Source organism: Ursus maritimus, unplaced genomic scaffold, assembly GCF_017311325.1.
Source record: "Ursus maritimus isolate PB19 unplaced genomic scaffold, ASM1731132v1 scaffold_12, whole genome shotgun sequence".
Classification (NCBI taxonomy): domain Eukaryota; kingdom Metazoa; phylum Chordata; class Mammalia; order Carnivora; family Ursidae; genus Ursus; species Ursus maritimus.
This window is the reverse complement of record NW_024423564.1, coordinates 6,690,407-6,715,933: the sequence shown is the minus strand read 5'-3', so window position 1 is coordinate 6,715,933 and position 25,527 is coordinate 6,690,407. Positions and strand designations below refer to the sequence as shown.

The following is a 25,527-nucleotide window of genomic DNA, read 5'->3' as shown; positions in this document are numbered from 1 at the left end:
ATTAAAATTATATGGTGCTTGCAAAGGAATAATTGAGTAGACCACTGAAACAGAATACAGCATTCAAAAATGCATCCAAAAAAAGGTGAAGGGGGTTAAGAGGTACAAATTTCCAGTTATAAAATAAATAAGTCACAAAAATAAAAAATAAAATAAATAAGTACCTAATATGTTCTATAGTCAACATTCCAATTCAGTTGTGTGTGGGGGGAGGTGATTGAAGTCACATTTAATAAAGTGGTACCAGTAAAATGACAATCCATGTGGACAAAGAAAAAAACCCTTTCATTATACTATAAAAAATGAATTTCAGATAGATTTGATATCTAAATATAAAAAATATATCTATGAAAATATTCTAAGAGAGTACAGGAAAAGTGATGTATAATCAAGGTGGAATCAATCTGTTAGAAGCCCTGAAACCATAAAAAGAATGACAGATTAAAAAAAAATTTTTTTTGAAGAAGCTACAGCATACACACAAAAAGAGCATAAATCCTAATCCTAACCGAATAGCTGAATGAATTACCATGAAGTAAATGCTCCTGTAACCACCACCAGGTCAAAAATCAGACTATTTCCAGCTGCTCAGAAGCCCTCCTCAGGCTTCTTCCCAATCACTTCCTACTTGTACTGTCCTAAAGGCAGCCATTATGCTAATTTGCAACACTTTAGCTTAGATTTGTGTTCTTTTAAGCTTTATGTAAGTGAAACATGTATAATGGATATAGTCTTTTCATTCTCTCTTCTTGTGCTCAACGTGATGTTTCTGAGATTCACCCATATTTCTGAGTGTAGCTGTTAGTCATTCATTCCCAGAGCTTTACCAGTGTTTCATTGTATGACTGAACCATAGTAGGAACTTCACTGATGAATATTTGAATTGTTTCTAGTTTGGGAGAATTAAAAATAATGCTGCAAGAACAACTTTGTGCATGCGTCCTGGTGCACGCATGCATGCATCTCTATTAGGTATATACCTAGGCGTGGAACTGTTAGGTTAAAAAGAAATCATATGCTTGATTTTAGTAGGTATGTCCAGTTTACCAAAGTAAAGTGCCCACTTATATTTCAACCAGCAGTGTATAAGAATTCACTTTGCTTCACATCCTTGCCAAAATGTGGTATTGTCTTTAAATTTTAGCCAAAAATGATTGATTTGACTACATAAAAGTAAAATATTTCTGTCTAAATAGAAACATAAATGGCACTTATTAATAAGGAAATTGTTCAATACTTTACATATATCCAAATTATAAACTAGCAATATTGCTATGAAAATAAGTTAGATCTCTAGATATTATCTGGAAGTGACAGTCATGATATGTTGCTATGAAAAAGAGGTATGTGGCAGAGTTAAAAACAAAACAAAACAAAACAAAACAAAACACAAAAAACCCATACCCATCTAAATCAAAACCAAACAAATGAAGACCCTCTTTATATTTGTGCATATGTGTATGTGATGAGGGAACAGAAGGCAAGCTGAGGACAAAGTAGAAACTGATGCCCTGCAAACCCCCCCCCCCATGGGATGTAAGTGACATTCCTCAGGCACCCCTGGCTGCCCAAAAGCTAAGGAAAAGAAAAACAAATGGTTAACTAACAGAGATCACAATCCTGCAAGACCTGAGTCTCCCTCAGTTGACACGTCCTCGTGATTTACAAGGAAGAAGCTTTCTTATCAACAGCCTAACTTCCAGAGACCCATAATTCAGTTTCCTGGAGCCCCAACATTACCATCCCCTCCATAAAATTGAGGGAGGCTGAGGCAGAAGGAAATGTAAATAAAATGGAATTTCTTTTAAACCTGAAGCCCATTGACAAGGACTTGTGATCATTCCTCCGGAAGACTCCCAACTGTCTTCATGTTAGTGCCTCATTAGAGGGAGGAACAGCCTTGGCTTGACAATAGCAAGGCCTCCAATATCCTGTGAGTCTTCTTTAACATATGAAAGTGCTTTCTCAGCCTCCCCTTTTCCTCACCTCCCCCAACCCCATGGTATATAATCAGCCACCTCTCACAACCCAGGGCAGCAGCTCTTTCTGCCCACGGGTCCTGTCCCCGTGCTTTAATAAACCACCAGTTTTGCACCAAAGATGCCTCAAGAATTCTTTCTTGGTCGTCGGCTCCGGACTGCACCCCACTGAACCTCACCTATATCCCACAACCTCATCACATGTATGAGTAGAGAGCATACCAAATAGTTATTATTTCTTATTTTCAGGGGCTTAGGAGAGCCAAAGTAATTTTGATTTATTATAAACTGTATATTAAGTTTGTAATTAAAATTCCAATTAAAAATTGGAAACAAAAAACAAACACCTGCAGCAGAAACAGAGTATACTAAGTATGAACAAGGTACTGCCCTGGATTTCAGTTATATAAAAATGAAGACACAGAGTCCTTTAAAGGTTTCATCTGGAGAAGGAGACAGCTCGGTGAAGAGACTGCTTTTTCATTGAAGATTCAATTATCTCTGAGAGTTTAATAAAAAAATCACTTCTGTTACACCACGCAAACTCTCTATCACACAATAAATTTGAATTTGTTATGACAAACATCCAGTGTCATTTGTCTTTCCTTGAATTACCTTGAGAGAGCCTTCTAAAATGAAAGGAATCTTTTCCTTCTCTTTTTCTTTTTCTTGATCCACTATCTCTGTTTTGCTCATTACTTTGCTACCTGTAACCAGAGAAAATTAAACTTCTTAGTAACTCTCTACAACAAAGTTTTAGAGAAGGACCAAATGTCTGGATTATAGGAGATCTTAAAGGCTGTTAAGTTCAACTCTGCATTCATTCTTTCTTGCTGTCTCCAAAATGGATGTCTGAACTCCTCCAGAGATGAGGAAGTCACCATGGTTGGTGGAGGCAGTGCATTCCATTCTCACTGTGTTGTGACCTTGAAGCTTTTATTGAAGTGGACTCTCTCTCCCTAGATCTTCAACCTAATTAATCCTAGTTTAACCCCTTAAAAGACCACACAGAATAAATCTAATTTATATTGAAGCCCTCCTCTTGCCAGTATCGTCATTCTGTTTTGAAGATTCGTAAATTTCCTGACTTAAAAGGTCTCAAACTGAATGCAATACCTACCAAGTGTATTCCTATCCCAAACTGACCATTTTCTGGATTTCTCCCAGGAATCTAGACAGTAATTAAGCTTTTGAATCTATTCAGAAGCAGAATAAAGAAAAGGCAGTCAACCCACAACTTTTCCTACTCATAGGCAAGTGTTGCCCTAGATGCTATTGTGACAGGGTGGCCCTACCTCTCTTTTTTATATAGTCTCATCCATCATTCCAGGTACTTAGTGCTGTCCTTTTGTGCCCCCATCAGGAGGAAGGCCAAGCTGATGGGTGGATTGATTATATAAGCATATCGGTGGATGGTGACTGATTCATTACCAACTTGGCTTTCTAATTTTTATTTTAAAATCAGGCCAAGGACAAATTCCTTTGGTAATTGACAGAAGTTGCAAAATCTTTGGAAAAGATATAGCTTTGCTTTTTTACGAGAAATCACTCTCAACTTCTGCTATCAGAAATAATGAATATTATTAACATGGAAAACATTCCCTATGCATGGACCTAGTGAGATATCCTTATTTTCCAGACAAGTTACCTCATTGCTTTACTTCTTTATCAAGTATCCTTCCTCTTTTTTTTTTCACCCTTTCCCTTCCCCCACAGCATCAAGGCCATGGCAATTAACAAAAATAAATGTATGTTTTGTTCCTACATCCTGTCAAGTGCCAGTCACAAGCCCGCAAGAATCCATTTTCCCTTTATTTTTAGGTTCCTATCCCCAACTAGTCTTGGGACTCTTCTGCTTGCTCTTCTAAGAAAGGTCTTGTTTTAATCTCACTTTCGGAATCTATAAGTATTCTCATGGAGAGATACTGACTCTGAATTTGCCTCATATATTGTCAATAAGTCCTAGATAGCTGAACCTATCAACCCTGCCAAAATAAAGACACCTGGCATTTCCCTAACACCACATTTAATCTGCAGGACAGATCAAATCTTCCAGGTCTGATAGGCAGTGGCATCAATATAAGACAACTAATCCATTATCCCATCATCAATCTCATCATATTTGGAACACAGCTATTTTTCAGAGAAAGTGAAGAGTCACAGAAATTTATAGGCAACTCTTTTTCATACTTAAGTGTTCAGTCTTGTTCACATTAACAAATAGGAGGATGTCTTTGGATTTTACATGTAAGTTCAACCAGTTACTTACTTTTAGATTTTTTAATAGCATTAATCTTGCCAGGAGAAGTGATTTTGGCACCAGTCGATTTCAATTCCAGCTCAACCTTCGTCCTAGCAATCTCCTCAGCCATTTTAGATTCCTGATATATGGCTTCTTCTTTTATGATCCAATCTTGAATGGATTTTGCCACAAGTTCCAAATAATTCCTTTAAAAGAGCAAAAAAAAAAAAAAAAAAAAAAAAGAACAAATGACAGTTGAGTTACTCTTAGTTATAATCAATCAATACTTAAGATATGAACTGTGCAAATGAACTTTTCAAAAATGAACTGATCCTAAATTGTCCATGTAACAAACGCAATAGACTCAGATATATCCTAGATGTAATTTGTACAAAGTTACCAAATACCAACATCCAGTGAGCATATGAAAAATGTCAACTTCATCCACAATTAAAGACATGCAAATTTAAAAATGTGATGTTTCCACCCTAGTTGAGGATGAAAAAGTTTGATACTTTCAATACTGTTAGCTGGAGAGTAATATGGTACAATCTCTTTTTTTTTTTTTTAAAGATTTTTTTTTAATTTATTTATTTGACAGAGATAGAGACAGCCAGCGAGAGAGGGAACACAAGCAGGGGGAGTGGGAGAGGAAGAAGCAGGCTCATAGTGGAGGAGCCTGATGTGGGGCTCGATCCCATAACGCCGGGATCACGCCCTGAGCCGAAGGCAGGCGCTTAACCGCTGTGCCACCCAGGCGCCCCGTACAATCTCTTATTAGGGAAATTTTATATCATAATAGAAACTCTTTTAGTTGATGACAGCTAATTGACTCACTGAATTAACTGAAATGCTCCAGTCTTGCTGTAAAACTTATTGGCCTGCAAATACCCACACCCTAAATACTGTGCCCTACACTGCTTGTGTACTCAGGCTCACGCCAGTGAGTAGCTGCTCACCAGGATTCAGTCATATTTGTTCCCAAATCCATTCATTCTATTTATGCTGATGATTGTACTTATTTTTAATGAAATGTTATGTATACTTATAACATATGACTGTCCTGAGAGAGTTGTTTCTGAGGAAATAAGTTGAAATATTTAGGTTTGACAATCAAGATTTGTTACTGTCAAATTGTGTGAAAATAAGGCCTAAGACTTAGAAAATAAAGCAAGAGAGGTTCTATACTCAGGTTATTTCACAATTTTCTTTCATTCTTGATTACTTTTAAAGAAGTAAACTGAAAACTGTAGACTATGAGTTACGGGTATGCAACATCTTCGTTGGGTAGGGAAAAGACATCTCAAACTCAATGTGTTCTCAAACTGACTGATCTTCCTCTCCAAACTGCCCCCTCAAGCCTTTTGGCATCTTAGCCAATGGCAAGTCTATACTTCCAGTAGATCAGCCCAAATGCTCTGAAGGCATCCTTGACCACTCTTATTTTCTCACACTCCTCTTCTAATCTGTCTGGAGATTCAAATGATTTTTTAAAACACAGATTTAAAATATATTCAAAATCTAATCACTTCTCACTTACTTCACTGTTATCTTCCTGGTCTGAGCCACCATCACCCCTTGCTAGGATGTCTGCAGTATCCTCCCAACCAGTCTCTGTGTCCCTACTCTTAACCCCCTGTAGTCTATTCTCAACACAGTCACTAGGGAGATTCTTTTCATTCTTAAGTCAGATCATGTCTCTCTCCAGTTTGGAGCCTTTCAATGAGTCTGCCTTTCAAACAAAACCTAGAGTTGTTTTTTTTCTATAACGAGGGAACAGAGACAAATCAGTATTCAAATGAGATGACAAAATAGAAAATATTTCAGCATGTAATGTTTCAGGAATTCACCAGCCACAGATACTTTCTGAAAGAATTACTCACAAATGTACACCAGCTGCACTGAAAAAATAAATCCAAGAAAGAAGACAACATGGGATATAAATAAAAGGGTTAAAGAAAAAAAACAGCACAATTTGTAATTAAATGTAAATAACTGTGTTACTTGTCTGTGATTAAAAAATATTACTTAATAATTGGAAATAAAATTTCTATACAATTTCAAAATGGGAAGTAGGTGATTGGTTGGGAGTAAGTGAAAATATGTCAAAATTTTTAAAATTTTCTGTGAGATGCTATTAATACTCATTAATTCCAATTATGATATAAAATATTTAAATACATGATTCAAAAGGATAACCTCTAGAAGGATGTAAATAGAATGTATAACTTTAAAAACATCACACAGTAAGAATGAACTAAAAACTGAATCTAGCAAAAGGAAGAAAAGAGATTAATCCTAAAGTAGAAATATACCTATTAAATAGTAAGAATGAGGCCAAAGACATTACTGATAAAAATAGAAGTGAATAGATTAATTCTTTAAAATACAAAGTTTTAGGGGTACCTGGGTGGCTCAGTCAGTTAAATGTCTGACTCTTGATTTTGACTCAGGTCATGATCTCAAGGACATGAGATTGAGCCCCCTGTCCGGCTCTGAGCTGGGCATGGAACCTGCTTAAGATTTTCTCTCCCTCTGCCCCCCCCCCACTAGCCGTGTGCTATCTCTCTCTCAAAAAAATAATAAAATAGGGCTCCTGGGTGGCTCAGTTGGTTAAGTGTCTGCCTTCGGCTCAGGTCATGGTCCCAGGGTCCCAGGATCGAGTCCTGTATTGGGCTCCTGCTCAGCGAGGAGTCTGCTTCTCCCTCTACCCTTCCCCCTGCTCACGATCTCTCTCTATCTCTCTCAGTTAAATAAAATCTTAAAAAAATAAAATAGAATATAAAGTTTAAAAATAGTATTAATTATTATTGAAATCTTTTAAAAGACAGAGGATCTCAGAGTAGCTGAAAAAATCCAAGCTGATATTTAAAAGACATGTAGTTACAAATCAAAATGACGCAGAAAAATAAAAGGGTGGCAGATGGCTGGCTAGGAAGCAGAAAAGGTTGGTCCAGATCCTTGATGACTTTGGTGAGTAGCTGCACTATCCCTGAGACACTGCCCAATTCCAGATTTCTCACTACAGAAGAAAAATAATCTCCTTATTAGTCTCACCACTGTAGTCAGTTTTCTATTAACATAGTGAGACACAATTCCTAGTTGACATGTAAAATGATTGAGAAAGTTATATCAGTACATTTTTATATAAAAGAGACTGTCCAATTTCACCAATAACAAATGTGGTGAAATTCAAGGTCAAAAGCATTAAAGGGAACAAGGGAGACGTTTTATCATGATGATAAAAGTTACAATGCACTAAAAAGGATGCTTCTAAAAATACAGATTCAAAAATAAATTTAAACATACACACATATACACACAGTACACATGCAAAACTAACGGAGAAACACAAAATTATAAAGACAGACATTAATACATCTCTCTCAGGAATGGACATTTATCATGAGAATACTGTTTGATTTTATTCGACTAGACATCCAAAACCCAAATGTCACGCATGAAGTTGGAGATCAATGTAAATTACCAAAAGTAATTGAAGAAGAAATAGAAATCCTGAATAGAAGATTAACTTTAGAAGAACTGCAAAGGTTGAAGATAATCTGTTCCTCATCCTTCCCACTATCATCTCTTCCACTGGGCCTTGCCATCTAGCCTCTAGGGAGCCACTACCTCTAAATGGTTTTCTATGTGAAGTGTTCCTATGCTTCCCAAAATAATGTACTATATTATGTAAGCTGTATATGTGGGCAAAGGATTAGCACACGACCTGTTTCCCCAGTTATTCTCTAAGTCCATTCTCTATCTTTCTGTATCTCATTTGTACAGCTAAAACAATGCTGTACAAATAATAAATATTGGATATACGTTAGCCAGCAGAGAAAAAAAATAATGAAATATTCTCATCATTACTGAGAAGAGAGAACAAAGCTTTAAGATCGTGAAGAAATAAGGAGCTTGGAGGAAGAAAAAAAATCACTGATTCCTAGAGGTCTCAGTTTTCTGAGCAATTGGCTGCTGTGTTGATATGTCACTCAGTTGCCCTACTTTTGAGTCTTCCCCAGATCAAGTGGAGTTATCCAAAATCAGCATGCAGAATGTCGTGCTTTATAGTTTCTAGTTGAAATCTTTCAGAGGCAGTTTTATTAGGACCTAAATAAATCAAGTGTAAGGTAACAGCACCCTCACTAGACTTAACTGGTCCAGGAATGATGTCTGTCTTCTTTAGTGGTATAGCTTTGATGTTTATCACAGTGGCTAGTACACCTCAGACCTTTCAACTTGAACTGAATTGAAGTTTTCTTTGACTTGAAACACCTTGCTTAGACTAAGAAACTAACCAAGTAACTAACAAGCTAACCAAACTAAGATAGCTATTAACTACGTTATATTGGTTACCTGAATCCAACATTGGAGTGAAGAGCAATGTTCCAATCTTCACAATGCAGACGTTGTGTATTCATTGGATTATGAAAGACTAAAAGTAGAGAGTTGTCCTGGGTATGATAATAAGAATCAATCCACCTGTACTGCTGGTTGGCTTCTTGAAGAACCTGAAATCAAAATATTTGATTGTTGTGTCTTCCCCCCCCCCAGAAGAAGGGTCTCTTGCTAGGGCATATCTCAGCCCCCTTATCATCTTTCTTTTATTTGCACACAGTTAGTCTCACTGTTAGTGAGAATGTAAGTGGTAGATTCTTTTTTGGAGCTGAATTCAGCAACTCTTACAGAAAAACAGATACTAGGTTCCAGGCATAGAGGCATTTGCTCAAGTGCTTTTTATTAAGGGTGGGAGATAATAATTAAGTCAAGCAGTTATTTAACATCTCCCATGCCTTCATACAGATCATCTCATTTTATCATCATTAAAACCCTCAGATATATAAGTACAATTATTTTTCCCATTTCAAAATACTAAAATCCTCATTTTTTCAGTGTAAATTGGGGTTGAGAGAGGATAAGAGATTTGTCCAACAACATAGAGTTCATAAGTTCTGGGGCCAGGGCTCACACCAGTCCAAGTGTCACCATTTTTGCACTCCAAAGAGTCTTCTCCACTACACCATGCTGTGGTATAGAGAAACGAGGTGAGTAGTCTTTCTCATACATACTATTTTCACATGACTTCTACCCCTGGCCTTTTCCAAAACATTCCACTCTCAGCATGCCCTGCAATTGCAGCTACCAATAGAGCAGCAGAAAGGGCAGGCACACTTGTGTCCTGTTTCCATTTTACTGCTAATCAATGTAAGGAAACATGTCCACAGGAAAATAAATTAGATTGCCGTGGGCTGTTGTTTTTGTTTTCATTTTCAACATCAATCTCGTGTAGGAACTTTGAGTTCTCTACTGTTTGGGTGATCCGAAGGCATGGAATTGCATATTGTGTTAGGAAAGGACTGTTATGCTTTTGCTTTCAATTTTACACTGGTAGCATTACCAAAATAATACATTTAGTTCCCCAATCTAGTCCCCTGTATGAGAGTCTTTATGGAGTGGCATTTAAACTATTACATCTGTTCCCTGAGAAGTAATACCAGAAATACACATGTGGTGAATATTTTTGCATTAATCGTTTTTGTTCGTTTTTGTTACATAGGGTACTTTCCATCACTTTACTTTTTGGAAAAGCAAATTCCTTTTAGACTTTAAACCCCCAAACCAAATATGTTCATTTCCGATGAATATGTATCTTTTTTTCCATTAGAGAGCTCTGCAAAATTTGTTTTCATATTTATTTTGGCTGCTAGAATTTACAGCACTAAGTTTCTCACAGCTATAGTTGCTCTCAATCAATGCGTGACAAGTTCTCATCTTTCCTCTTTTTTTTTACTATTTGGCTTTTGCCTATTATCCTATATAAATATTGCTGGTGCCATGAACTAGGTTTTTTTTATTATTAAAAGTAAACATGTACTTATTGCAGCATTATTCACAGTAACCAAGATATGGAGCCTGGGTGGCTCAATCAGTTAACCATCTGCCTTCGGCCCAGGTCATGATCCTAGGGTCCTGGGATTGAGTCCCTCATAGGGCTCCCTGCTCAGCGGGGAGCCTGCTTCTCCTTCTCCCTCTGTCCCCTCCCCTCAGCTCATGCTCGCTTTCTCTCTTTCAAAATGATATAAAAAAAAAAAAAGATATGGAGACAACCAAAATGTTCAACCATAGTTGAATGGATAAAGAAGGTGTGGTATACACACACACACACACACATATACAATTAAATATGTATATACACAATATACAATGTATACTATATATATGTAACAAGTATTTATTATATATTTATATATTATATAGTATATATTGCATTATATAGTATTTATTGCATATATGTAATTAAATAGTACTCAGACATACAAAGAATGAACTCTTGCCATTTGCAACAACATGGATGGATCTGGAGGGTATAATGCAAAGTGAAATAAGTCAGTCAGAGAAAGACAAATACCATATGATTTCACTCATATGTGGAATTTACAAAGCAAAACAAATGAACAAACAAAGAAAAAAGAGACAAACAAAAAAACAGACTCTTAAATACAGAGAACAAACTGGTGGTTGCCCAGAGGCGAGGTGGGTGGGGGACGTGCGAAATAGGTGAAGGGGATTAAGAGTACACTTATCGTGATGAGCAGAGAGAAATGTATAGAGTAGGTGAATCATTATATTTTACACCTGAAACTAATATAACACTGTATGTTAATTATGCTTCAGTTAAAAAAATAAACACCTACTATGTGCCAGATACTGTGTAGGTTCTAGGAAAACAAAAGTGAACAACATAGATAAGATTTTCCTTTAAGGTCTGATTAAGACTTTTATAGATCATCCTGGATTCAGAGACATATCCTAAGAAGATGGAACTGATGGAACATCTGATGCAGAGAATGGATTGGGCGAGAGCAGATGGAGGTTGACTATTAGGAGGGTGCTGCTGCAGAACAGTGGGATGGTGGCGGAACTGACGTAGCAACAGTGGAGATGGTGAGGAGCTTTGATGGAATCAGAACGTGATGATGGATCAGACAAGCAGGACACAGGAAAAGCTGAGATAAAGGATGACTCTTAGCCTTTTGGCCTGAAGGTGATACTTTCTGAGATGGATGAGGAGAGAAACATGCTGAGGTGGGAAAATTACGAGCTTCATGTGAGACACTGAAATTGAGATGCCTGTCAGAAATTCAAGTGGAATCTGGAGTTAGGTATTCTAGCATGGAACTCAAAAGAGAAATCATTTGGAAGTTAAAATTTTAGGAGCCATTAGCATTAGGTCATATATATAGATGAAATCATCACAAGAATGCTTACAGTAAAGAGTAGATGGTTCAGGGCTGAGACTCCAGGCATTTCGATATCTAGACATTAGGTCAACAAAATTCCAGGCAGAGCACCAAGGAGAAATACAGAGTGAGGAGAAACCGAGAGTGAGGAGTGTTTCACAGTGAAGCTATCAGCTCTGCGATGCTGTTAAAAGGTCAAGGAAGATGAAGAAAGACAAATGTCCATTTGATCCAGCAGGACGGTGATCACGCACCTTCATGGAATGGTGAGGACAGAGCCAAACCGAAAAAAAAATAAAGTCTGAAATGAATGTCCATTGAAAGATGAAAGATTGAACACATGTACTCTTGACACCTCACTAAAAGAACAGTAAAATTGTTGGGTTTTAATGTCACGAAACTGAAGGTCACAGGAGAGGAGACAAAGGCAACAAGCTGGAAAGCAGAAGGATAGGGGACGACGGACAGCGGACATAGAAAACCAAATTCTAAGGTTAATTTTACCAGAGGTCAGAAGTAACCTTACTTGTGTGCAAAAGTGCAGAAAGGCTCAAGAAATGGCAGTATTAGGTACTTTTGAGAGTGCGGTGAAAGTGGCACTGAAACTAGGAAGATTAAAATATCTTTAAGAAGCTCTTAGGGCCCCCAGAAGCCCTGGACAATTCTGAACAATGAGGTGGCTGCTCATCTCCCCCCTTAGCAGACAAAGGGAAGATTATTACCCACAGAATGATGCAGTGGAGTCTAAGAAAAGGGACCCCAGGCACTGCCAAGGGGGAGATGTACCACAGAAAAAAAAAAAAAAAGGAATTTCATGAAAGTACAAACTGAGGCCCAAGAAATATAAGGTGACCCACATGTGTAATTCTAAATTTTATAGTAGTCACACTTTAAAAGTAAACAGAAACAGGTGAAGTTACTTTTAAAAATATATTTTATTCAACCCAATCTGTCAAAAATATCATTTCAATATGTAATCAATATAAAGGGGCGCCTGGGTGGCACAGCGGTTAGGCATCTGCCTTTGGCTCAGGGCATGATCCCAGCGTTCTGGGTTCGAGCCCCACATCAGGCTCCTCTGCTATGAGCCTGCTTCTTCCTCTCCCACTCCCCCTGCTTGTGTTCCCTCTCTCGCTGGCTGTCTCTATCTCTGTTAAATAAATAAATAAAATCTTTAAAAAAAAATTATTAATGAGATATATCACCTTTTTTCATATAAAATTTTTGAAATTTGGTATATATTCTTATACCAAAAAGATAGTATATACATTGTGATATACACAATAATAAGTAATATATACAATATTATATGTTATATATGTATATATATAGTATAGCAAACTAACAGAACATCTCAGTTTGGACCAAATACATTTTAAGTACTCGGAAGCTACGTGTGACTAGTGGTTACCACACTGGACGATGCAGATCTAGAGGCTGAATGGCCAGAAGCCTAACTGCCTTCCCCCCATCACACAGCTCCCAAAACCCTGACAGGTAAGTTATGTCTTTCGGTAGGAGATTAGGATTCCCCCCCACCACCCGGGAGAACCTACATGGCTTAAGAGTACAGACTAACATACCAACACTGATGGGTCTCGCAAGGAAACCACCCAGCCAAATCTCCCCAAATGAAGTCCATTTGTGGACTACTCCCCCCTGCCCTGAGCTCATGCATCACTTCCTATTATATTTTTAGTCTCATTATTAACATGAACAAAAGGGCAACTGTCATTAGATATTACTTTCTAATAGGAAAAATGGAGACCCCAAAACAAAACCAGGAAAGAAACTTGGGAAAAAAATAAAAAGAACTTGAGGAAAAAGAGATAATGCAGGGAGAAAACACTAAGGACTTCTAAGGACTTTAATATCCTCAGAGATAAGAGAAGATACAGTATCAGGCAATATGAACAAGATGCTATGGAAAGGTAATTTGCAATTATAAATAGAACTTTAGGAAATAACCCTTGATTATAACAGAAGCAGAAGGCCCAGTAGAAGAACTGGGTGAAAGCTGAGCTATAGCTCTTCTTGTTGTAAGAAGACAAGTGTTGGAAATTAGAGGAAAGGGAAGGAAATTAGAAGTTTAGTCCAGGAAGTCCAGCACCAGAATAGCAGGAGTTCCAGAAAGAAAGAGAAAAAATGGGAAAGGAGATGACTATCAGAGAAATGGTTGTAGAACATTTCCCAGAATAGTAAGACAGGAGTTTCTGAATTGTACTGGGCGTACCAGTATGATACTTGGAAACAGAACCACACCAAGGCATGGCCACAGGAAGTCAAGAACACTGGAACAAACAGAAGATCTTAAAATCTTCCAGAGAGAAGAAAAATACCAAACTCAAACAACTGATCAGGAATCAGAATTTCATTGTTTTTTTGTGGTTTGTTTTGTTTTGTTTTGTTTTGTTTTGTTTTCCCCTCAAGGACAATCCAAGAAGCTAGAATACTACTGAGGAATGGCTTCAAAATTTTTAGGGAAAATGTTTTCTTCATATTTTTGCTTAATTGTTCAGAGGGTTTTTCTCTGACTACCTTATATAAAAAAGAATCCCCTCCCTAACCACTGTCACTTTTTACCCCCTCACCTGGCTTTATCCTTCTTATCATCTCTGCTATGGCATACAGTTACCTGTTTGCCCTGTTTCCAGCCACCAGAATGGATACTCTAGAAGGTCCGGAGTTCACTGCTAACTCTACTGCTGTGGTCCCAGCTTTTCCTATAATCCTTGACCACTAATGTTTCTGGCTGGAAAGAGAGGCCAAGGCTGTGACCAGGATGACAATAAAGGGAGCTCCCAGGTCCACAGCTGCGAAGCAGGTCGGGAGGGCTAGCAGGAATTCAGAGCATACGGGAGAGAGGGGGCTTAGACTGTAAAACTGATAGAATGCCTGTTAGTTTGGATGTCCTGAGAGGAGATTTTACTCTTTGGTAGAGAGCTTGGGGATAAGTAATGATAAATGAATAGTAAACTACACAAATGAAGAAAATGGGAAAACAATCTCCAGGGTTTTCAAAAATAGTATCAAAAAAGGAAATGTAATCATAGAGTATTTACATAGTTCAGCTATGAATAACATTTATACAAATGAAATAAAGTAAATATTGAATATTAATCTAACCAAAAATGATGATATGGTTAACAGCATTAGCAGATGGCAAGAAGTTCTAGTGTGCGTGTAGGAGTGTATGAGTGAGTGTGTACTTGTGTGTGTGTGTGTTTCTGTGCGTGTGCCCGCACCTACATGCACATGCTGCATGGGGGTTGGCAGAGCTGTTTTCTCAAGAGGGAGTCAATTGTTGATGATGCCCAACCGAAACTAAAACTAAACAAAATGTACTTGTGATTAGAGATAACTGAGTTAAGTAACACCAGAAATAGGTAAATAAATACTTCTACCTCTGGGAATTTAGGCATAGAGGTGGGAGAGAGCTGCTATTTTTCATAAGACTCTATATAGAACTTTCTGGCTTTAAAAATGTGTGGATGGAAAACTTTGATATTGGTCAGATTAAAATTAAAAAGATAAAACAAAAATTAGCACAGGTTGTTGCATAAAACATGGAAACAGAAAATGTAGGATCCCTTGTTATTTTGCATAGTGGTTAAGAGCACAAGTTCTGGGGCCAGATTTCTTGGGTTCATATCCTGCTTCTGTCACTCACCAGCCATGTGACCTTGGGCAAAAGTTCCTATTGGTCAAGTTGTCTCAGTTTCCTACTATTTACATAGTTCCTATTTTATAGGATTGTTGCAAGGATTAAATGAGCAAATAATATTTACAAGCCATGGCAAGCATATGGTAAGTGCTCAATAAATGCTAGCTATTGCAGGTTCCATCGACCTGTTAACTGCACCAGGTCAATACTTTGAGGGGCGCCTGGGTGGCTCAGTCAGTTGGGCATCCAGCTCTTGGTTTTGGCTCAGGTCATGATCTCAGGGTCCTCGGGCTCCATGCTCAGTGGGGAACCTGCTTGAGATTCTCTCCCTCTGCCCCTCCCCTGTTCTCTCTCTCTTAAATAAATAATTAAATCTTAAAAAAGAAAGAAAGAAAATACTTTGAAATGTGATGAAAACTTAATAGAACGGATAGGCAATATGGGAAAAAAATAAGGTTGCTGTCCCATAAAGCCTGACTTTTGTTCTTGGAAAATATGTGCAGCAGTCGTGTACGTTTCTTCTTTTTTCTTTATAAAAACATCTCTTTGGAAAATATATTTTAAACTATTTTGGAGATTGCCTGGGCATGCATAGCTCAATTTGGGAATAAATTCTTTTATAGCTGAAGTAAATGGGAATATTGATCAGAATGAGATCTGAGACAGTGACCTAGAAGTGAACTGTTCTAAATCATACCATGACTCCCCAGACCTGTCCAACCGTCTCCTGGAGACTCACGGTCCATTAATACCTGAAGCAGAACTTTCGGCTTAAAATGTTCAGTGAAACTCCAGTCCATTAGACTGCGTTGTTGTGTTTTCTTTATGTCCTCTAACTCGGCTTCCACAGTCATCTTCTTGGGTTTCTAAAAAATCATAGGAGTGCAATTTCAGCTTTAATTTGTGTAAGTCCAAATGGAGGCCTCTTGGACTCTATCAACGAACCAGCATGCACTTCATCTAATTGGGGAAATCTGCATATGTATAAATCCATATGGCAACATTTTAGGAGAACTGCTGCCAGAAAGAGTATGCCTTTGAGTTTTTTTTTTTTTTTTTATGGGCAACATAATCTAAATATTTTTATTGTTAGGTTATACTCTTCTGAGTCCTGTTAGCAATTATAGGCAGGTTTTCTGAACTCACTTCAAGACAGCATTAGTTCTCCATGGCTGTATGGTCAGCAGGTGTTTGTGAGTTTGCCAAGCCACACTGTCTAGAGAGGAGCATGAAGCTTGGAAGTTTTGCTTAAGCCGCTAGTGAAATTAACTCCTTTCTCTCCAGTTGGAGCTGGGCTAGGGATGTCTGAGCAATCCCCCTCCTTCTCCTGCTGAGCATCTGCTTTGTGTGTGTGTGTGTGTGTGTGTGTGTGTGTGTGTGTTTCTCACTCTGGGTCACAGTTTTTTCAGATCATCTTACATGTCTCTACACTTTTAGGAAAACAATTCCTTACCTTTTCAAGAGGCTCAGCCTTTGTGACTCCTTCATCTTTGATCTCATTGTTCGTGGTCTGTTCTGTAAATCAAAGACACCAACATTCAGTTGTGTTTGGGCTTTGTTCTTGCCTTTGTCAGTGCTGGGCCTTTTTGCCGCCCATATGATCTATGTTTCTGTGCTGAAAAGGTAATTCATGAAAGGCATGTTTCATGCCCCCAAAAAGGTGTTTGTGTCAATAATTCTACCTAGAAGAGTTCCACTAAATCCTTTGAAAAGATCGCAGCTTCCTATATGAGGCGTTCCTAAATCATCAGATATTCTGCCTTCAGAGTATCTCCCTCACTTCTAAAAATGCACCTTTACCTTTTCAAGTTGCAAATACTCACTGATTAAGCTGTAGCTCCCGTGATTCTGAATCTCTCATATAGAAATGGATAAACTAGAGAGCATGTTCCAAGTTTGACCAAAGAAATGGCGTGGGTGATGAATATTCTGGTAACATATTTGTGAAGCTACTGAGTAACTGAGCCAACCTGGCCTTTTTCACCCTTAGAACATCAGCAAGTGGATCCCTACACAGTCACATATAAAATGGTTCCTCCTTTGCTCTCCAAACACACCCCTTCCACTCGCCTTGCTCATTCCTCCCAGACGCACCAGCTGCCTTGCTGCGTTTTAAAGTGTTTGCACTTGCTTTTCTTTCTGACATGCTTTGCTTCGAGATAATCACCTGGTTCAAACACTTACTTCATCCATATCATTGCCCAAACGTCACCTCCTCAAGAGCCTTTCTGCCTTTTACCCTGCTTTATTTTTAACCATAGCATTTACTGGTGCCTGATGATGTTTACTTGTGTATGCCTATCTCTCCATCTCAACGTGAATTCCTGGAGAAAAAGGAAGGTGACCTTATTTTCCATAACTCTACCCTGAGCACCCAGCCCATGGGAGGGATTCAGTACATTTTGTTTTGATTGAATGAGGAAAATCTACATCATATAATAAAACTGGAAATGTATGTAAAGCTATAGAGAGAGAGCAGAACTGTGGTAGAAGCTCAAAACAAAAGCTTGTTTTAGGGTAAGCATAAGATTCAGCTTCATTCTGTGGCAAAGAGAACCATATCTGCCCTTTTAGAAGGTGTAGTTAATTGTGCCTATCTACCAAGGATAGGCCAATGTTTTTCTTTCTTTTAGGAGCGTAGTTACTTACATTTTCGCTACTGGTTCCGTCTTGCCTTGGGCTGGTGGAGGTGACGGCATGAATGTTCCATTTTGATTTAGAGGAAAACTATAAAGTCAATTCAGTTCAGTATTTATATAAATACATCTACTCAAGAGAAAACTCAGGCCAACTATAACTCTAAATAGACCATGATGTCCCATGTGTCCTTGAAGCAACTGATATGAAATCTGTGGAATAAAAATTATTCTATTCTGTGGTCTGCCAGATTTCCGGGAGATTTGATATTCCCTCCTGTGTCCAAGGATCCAGCAGAAAAAGTCTCCAGTTCAGAAAGTATGTTCTAAAAAATTGTGCCTCGGTTATTTTGTCAAAGGAGAGAACATTCTAAAACTAATCTGAACTCTTCATTTACTGGTAGAGTAAAAATCATATTTTTTCTTTCTTTCGGATTCTGCCTTTGACCGCATAATCCTTTGACAGTGTGATTCAGTAGTTTTTGACACATCTGGAAATGGATGCTTTCTCATCCCTTTGAAAAACAGCTTTCCTAATCTGTTTTACTTTAGAGATAACAAGATCCCTCTGCAAAGCAGTTACTTTATTAAAAAAACACCCAACAAGCATAAAGGGCACATCTAAACCCATAGCCTCACGGTTATCAACTCTCAGGTTTTTCATAAATATCCAATAGGCCCTGTCAAGTTCAAAAACAGTCTCAGATGGAAATCCAGTGTTTGGTTAAGAAAAGCACAAATATTCAGTCCCTCACATCCAGGAAGAGGTTTTCATATGTATTTGATGCTAAGACGGTTGTGCAGGAAATACACGAACAATTTCTGCTCTGCTTAAAATGATTTCAAGTGGCTTCTTTAGAAATACGATTCAGAGTTAGGGGGGAAAGAAACGCAAGATCAACAGCAACAAATCCGCTTAGACATGGCAGCCACGGTGAGGCACCAGGGCTCAGCCCCCCTCCCCTGTAAGAGTTCCTTGATGTGGAACAACATACACCACACAGGATCCTTTACAAGCTGTGGCGGCTTAGCTCTCAAGACTGCTCAGCCTCGAGGATACACTAGCCATTACAGCATTTTTAGCCCTGACAATTTAAGTTGCTCTAATCATCTATTTTCCACCAGGATCTGGAATGCCAATTGACATGGTTTGACCACCAGGTGGCAAAAGTTGCCTGAGGAAAACTATACACCAGTTGCTCTAAAGAAAAAAACAAACTACAAAGAAAAAAACCCTCAGGCCTTATATCTCTCCTGGCTGATTCTGGATCCGTATTAACACAAAGTGACGCCTTGGTCATATATTTACATTCCCACAGGATGCAATAAAGGCATAACATCCCAGGTCGACTTACTTGGCTTAATTATTTTTGTGAGCTTGGCTAATAGGTAAGGGGCTTAGAGAAATAGGGAATCAACCCTTTTGGTAACAAAATCCGGTTAAGTATCAGTATGAGGAAGAGACTGTGAGTATGGCTAAACCACTGCACAAGGAATTTCAGGAACCGAGGAAGCCACAGGACACAGTAGAGGAAGCATTGGTTTGGAGTTAGTGCTCTGTTGGAATCTTGACTTCCTACTCGTATGTAGTTGAACAAGTTGCTTAACCCCTCCGAGTCTTCAACTCCTTGTCTCTAGAATTAGGGTAATAGTATCTTACTCACAGACTTGAGGTTTATATCAAATACTAGTTAATATATGTAAAATGTCTTAGCAGAGTGCTTGGAATATAGCAGGGCAATATTAAACAAATGTTATCTCCTCTCTCCCCTGACCCCTCACCCTCACTTATCTGTTCTACTAATAAGCAAGCAGATTTTCCCTAATTCTACTTCATCGATGACTTTCTCTTTCACCATTATCTAAACTGATGAAAATGGCAAGATGACCATTCAGTCAATACTGACTTAATATCTGTTCTCTTGTGCCACAGACCACTTACTCTTGTTTAATGTTTTTTAAAATTATAAATTATAACACATACAGAGAAGTACACAGACTGTAAATGCTTAGTATAGTGAGTAATGAGAAAGGAAAGACCCAGCACTGCGGACATCATATGTGTGTCCTTTCATAACCATGACTTCTTGTTAAACTATCATATTAATCCTGATGTCTTTGTGTGGATTATTTTGGGTTTTCTACATAAACAATATTTACAAATAGTAACAGTTTTGTTTCTTCCTTTTCAAACCTTACATTTTTATCTCTTTTTCTTGCCTTACTGAGTTGGCTAGCATCTCCAATGTAATATTGAATACAAGTGTCTATAGTAGATAGGTTCCTGGTGTCGAGGGAAATCTTTCAACTTTTCATCTTGATATATAATATTTGTGGTAGTAATTTAAGAATAAACCTTATAAGGTAGAGAAATTTTCCTTCTCTTGCTAGTTTGCTAAGATTTCTTTCATAAATTGCTATAGAGTTTTAAGTGCTTTTTCTGCATCTATTGAGATGGTGATACCATTTTTCTCAGTGTTAATTAATAAATTGTATTGATTTTTACAATGTATGTTTTTCCTTTATTCCTATTATAAAAACAACCTGTGATGTATTATTGTCATTTTGTATATTGCTAGATCAGTTTACTTATGTTTTATCCAGGATTTTTGCATCTATGTTCATGAATGAGTTTGATTTATAATTTTCTTTTGTTGTACTATCCCTGACCGTGTTATTATAAGGTTTATGCTAGCTTCGTAAAATGAGTAGGGGAAGATATCCATTTTTTATTTCTGGGAATAATTTTTAAGACTAGAATTATTTCTTTTTTTGAGTGTTTGGTATCACTAGTAAATAAGATCTTTTGAGTTTGGTATGTCCTATTCAGGAGGATCTTTAATTATTAATTTAATTTATTTAAATGATTACAACACTATTCATGTTTCTATTTCTTCTTGAGTCACTGTAGGTAAGATATACTTTTCCAGTAATTTGCTCATTTTATTTTAAGACTTAGTGGAATAAAGTTGTTAATATCCTCCTACTATTTTTTACATTTCTGTAGGATCAGAGGGAAGTCTATTTCTTTATTCCTGATGATTTTTACTCCTGTTATGGTTTTATTCCTAATATGGCTATTTACACTTCCTTTTTCTGTGGTTCACCTTTTATTTAAAAAAAATTATCAAATTTTAAGTCTTTTCAAAGAACCAGATTTTGTAGTATTTGTTCTTCCTTATTACATCTATATTTTCTTTTTTTAAAGATTTTATTTATTTATTTGCTAGAGAGAGAAGAAGAAGAAGAGAGAAAGAGAGAGAATGAGCCAGGGGAGGGGCAGAGAAGCAGGCTTCCCGCTGAGCAGGGAGCCCGATGTGGGACTTGATCCCAGGACCCTGGGATTATTACCTAAACCAAAGGCAGACCTTTAACTGACTGAGCCACCCAGAAGCCCACACATCTATATTTTCTGTTAATAGAAAATGTTTATTTTCTTCCTTTCACTTTATTTGGATTTATTTTTTCATCTTTATCTAACAACTTGAAGTTGATGTTTAGCTAATTAAGTTTTAGCTTTCTTTTAAAAAATGTATTCATTTAAATTTTTGAGCTTGTCTCTGAGTAGCCCTTGCTTTAGTTGCATTATAGAAATTTCGATATTCAGTATTTTCATTACCATTCAACTTGAAATATTTCCTTATTTCTATTGTGACTTTTTCTCTTTGAAAATTTGTGTATTTTTTCACTATTTTTGTAACTAATGTCCACCACAATTTCACTGTGGTATGAGAATATACTCTAGTTTTGATCCTGTGAAAATTTGCTGAGCCTTGTTTTATGGTCCGGTATACCGTTAATATTTTTAAGATAAGCATACCTGTGATCTCTAAGAAGCTATAGTATTATGGAAACTTAATATAGGCATATGAGTAATTGTAATAAGTAGTAGGAAATGATAGCTAATGCCATAAAGGAAGCACAGATTAATTATGACCATGGGAATGCTAAGGGAGCCATTTCGAGATGGACACATCTAACAAAGCTTCATGGAAATGCTTCTGAAATCTAACTGTAATCAAAAAGAGACCTCTAGGTGGAGGGTTTTGTGGAGGAAAGACATAGAGATTGAAAACAAAAGGCTGTGTAGAGGAAATAGAGCCTAATTCTGTTTGGCTAGAGCATGGGACGAAGGAGCAAAAGGGAAAAAGCAGAAAGGTTTTGGAAAAGTAATTTGATACTACTGGAGAAGCATGTGTAGCAGGCCAAAGAGTTGGATTCTGTTAGTAGGGAGCCACTGAAGGTTGTAAACAGGAAACAAACAGCTGGATTTTAGGTAATTAATCTGACAGCTATGCATAAAATAGCTCAATAAATTTAGCCTAACAGTCTCCCACATAATATAACAATATTTATGATGGTATATTCTAGAGTAAGAGTCACTACCTGAGCTATAAAGAAGAAAGAGAATCCTAGTTCTTCATTGAGCACTGATTTTGTACCAAGCTCTATAGTGGGCAGTCACTATCTAATTGTAGGTATTTTTAATATTTTTTTCATATAATCACACTAACCCTATAAAATACTAATGAGGAAAGTTTTAATTATGTTCACCTTACTGTATTTATAAGGTAAAAGTGGACTAATAGACCTTAAGATATTTTTAAAAACAGGGGTCAAAATAACAAGTACTGAATAATAACAGTAGCAAAGTTTAATTTTAACTTAGATATTAAACAGTCTTTCAGTTGACACAGAATGGCATTTAAATTTAGATAATGTTTCTTGAATCATTTTTGGGGTTAGTGCATCCTATAATAGTGTATACATACACACCCACACACCCACACACACCCACGTTTACTCACCTGAAGGCCCAGACTGGACCTGAGTCTTCAAGCTGGTCTCCTGCTCTGACGGCTGTATATTATCAGGGTCTAAGGGTTCCTTACGGTTTGGGTCAGAATGCTTCCTATTATTAGAATCAGACTGACAAGCATCTGAAGGTTCTTTAGTGATCTCATCCTCTTGCACAGATGTTGACCAATTCTGATCCACAAATAAAATTCTGTCTTTGGTTTCAGTGTCTAGTCAGTTTAAAGAAAATTCATTGGATATTATGCTAGAAAAATTGACAATCATAAAATGTAAGAATTCCTTTGATTCCCTCCATGCAGTATACCTGTTTGGTGTTTGGCCTCTTGGGCATTTGTTTTCATGATGTATTGCTGCCTTATCTGTGTAGCAAATCTGGCAGGGTTGTCCCATGGTATGTTGAACATCTCAGAATCTGTCCCATATATCATCTCAGAAGGCATTAGCTTTCCTTCTTCATTAACCTCAGAGAGTTTCAGGCTCTCAAAAGTAAACACTTTGAAGGCTCGTTCTACTTCATTCCAGCTCAAGATCTCTGTAAGAATGCAGAAACTATGCTGCTAGGAATGCTCTTATTACCACATGGTACAGGGCTGACAGAGGGGCACCCAGGGGGTCTGTCCACCACAATGACAAGGGAATCACATCATGCTGGGTGTTGACCTGACTTTAAACAATTTCGCAACAAATATGGGTAGTACCTAATAATAAAAAAGCTGCACAATCAAGATATGACAGATCAAGACAATGCTCACAAATGGCTTCGTAGCTTAATCAGTATTAGGTGTATTAGTATTAATTCACACGGACTCTCCAGGGTACCATATTGGTTGAATATGTTTAAAACTTATCATCTTTAAGCAAAAGCACCTTTGCTAGGGTTCTAATTTGAAGTAAAAAAATTACTCACTTGTGTCTAACATACGCTGTTATGTTCAGCAGGTTTTATTGTTCCTTAGGGCTCAGAAAAGGCCACTTTTCCCCTACTCGAACTGCTGTAGTACTTTTCAAAGGTTATCAGCTTTCAGTTGGCCCTATTTATTTGTGCATTTATTCTCTGACAGCATTTATTTATCCATTCACCCACTCCCTCCCTCCCTTGCTTGCTCACTCGCTTTTGTTTTCTATGTGTTAGGCTTTTTCATAGATCCCAGAAATTCAAAGAAAGGATTTGGTTCTTGCATTTTAGAAGTTCAGGGAGAGGGGTGGGAGGTAGGTACTAGCAAATAATCATGGGATTCCATGAGGAAAAGTAAAATGATTGTGGCAATCAATGATTCTGGAGTAACCTCCACTTTTTCTCCAATAGAAATGAGGACACAGGGAGGGTTCCTTTGGAAAAAAACATGAGGAAATCCAGAAGAAGGACAAGGAACAGGTAAAAGTTACAGAATTAAGGAAAGTTTGCTCATTCATTCATTTTGCAAACACCTTTTGAGCACATATTGGTTGTCAAGGATTATAGTAAAAGCTGGGACCACAGCAGTAAAGTTAGCAGTGAACTCCGTATCTTCTAGAATATCCATTCTGGTGGGTGGAAACAGGGCAAACAGGTAAGTGTATGCCATATCAGAGATGATAAGAAGGATAAAACCAGGTGAGGAGGTAACAAGTGACAGCGGTTAGGGAGGGGCTTATTTTTATATAAGGTAGTCAGAGAAAACCCCTCTGCACAATTAAGCAAAAATGTGAAGGAAGTGGGAGAGCAAGTCCTGTGAATATCTGGAAGAAAAAGGATGGAGGCAGGAGAAATAGCAAGTGCAAAGACCCTGAGGCAAGGGCTTGGCCAACAGGTTCAAGGAATCACAGCAAGGCCAACGTAGATTGAGTGGAATGGAATGATGAGAGCTTGACAGGTGATGAGTTCAAAAAGTGGGTGGCAGGCCAGTTTAGATTATACTTTGAGTGACATGGGTGGCCACTAGAGAATTCTGAGTTAAGAGGGTACATGGTGTGACTAGCATTTTGGAAGGGTGATTCTGGTTATTGCGTGAAGAAAAGACTAGGTTAAAAGGTGAAAGCCTGTAGACCAATTGGAAAGCTATTGAAATAGTCCAAGTGAGAGGTGGTGGTGGACTGGGCTGCCATGGCGGTGAGGGATGTGGTGGGATTGGTTGTGGAGCATAAGAAACAAAGAGGAATCAGGGATGACTCCAAGGTTTGGAAAGAAAACAGTTGTCATTTACTGAAACAAGGAGAACTTTGAAGGGACAAATTTCGGGCAGTCAAGAGTTTGGTACTGGATCTGTTAAGTATGAAGTGCTGATAGAGAGGAGAGAAGAGGAGAGAAGAGGAGGAGCAAGGGTTTGGGATGGGACATGTAAGTGGGATCTGTGTGATGTGGCAATGGTAGCTACAGAAACAAGAATCCTGTGCTGTGTGTATAGGACGAGGTGGAAAGAGCATGGAGTCATACCACAGGCAGAAGGAAAGATGGAGTGGGCAGGATATAGGCAAAGGACAGGCATTCTCAGGAACATTAGGAATGGGTGGTTATGTAAACAAAGGTCTCCATATACCCAGGCGGGGAGGCTCTACACTGCTTTTCCATGAAGTGATGGCATGAAAGTATTCAAAAGATTTTGTTGTTTCTTTATTATTATGCCTACTTAAAAATCAAAGAAGAAATCAAGAATAAAATATTTCATGATTTGCCTAGGGTGAGAAATGAAACGAGGTGATTTTCTCTTTTCTAGGGCAAATGCTTTCTTGTCAAATAAAGATGTCTGTAATTTCATGTTCCTTTTTGTAAATAGGAATATATCTGCTAATTGCCTCAAGTGGAAATAAAGTTGGGTTTTTAAAAAGATTTTATTTATTTATTTGAGAGAGAAAGAGAAAGAGAGAGCACAGCAGGGGGAGGGGGAGGGGCAGAGGCAGAGGGACAAGCAGACTCCCTGCTGAGCAGAGAGCCCAATGCGGGTCTCAATCCCAGGTCCCCCAGATC

The 25,527-nt window shown here is 37.9% G+C and overlaps 1 protein-coding gene across 1 annotated transcript in view; it reads right to left on the bottom strand.

Annotated features, from left to right (window-relative positions):
• SPAG17 (sperm associated antigen 17) overlaps nt 1-25,527 on the bottom strand; it is a 214,253-nt gene that overhangs the window by 93,493 nt on the left and 95,233 nt on the right. Inside the window, exons 14-20 of the mRNA XM_008706365.2 lie at nt 22,888-23,115; nt 22,574-22,792; nt 16,583-16,644; nt 15,882-15,995; nt 8,581-8,735; nt 4,245-4,427; nt 2,595-2,682 (exon numbers count right to left, since the gene is read on the bottom strand). Of these exons, the coding sequence (XP_008704587.2) occupies nt 2,595-2,682; nt 4,245-4,427; nt 8,581-8,735; nt 15,882-15,995; nt 16,583-16,644; nt 22,574-22,792; nt 22,888-23,115 (1,049 nt within the window). The remainder of the gene's footprint in view (nt 1-2,594; nt 2,683-4,244; nt 4,428-8,580; nt 8,736-15,881; nt 15,996-16,582; nt 16,645-22,573; nt 22,793-22,887; nt 23,116-25,527) is intronic.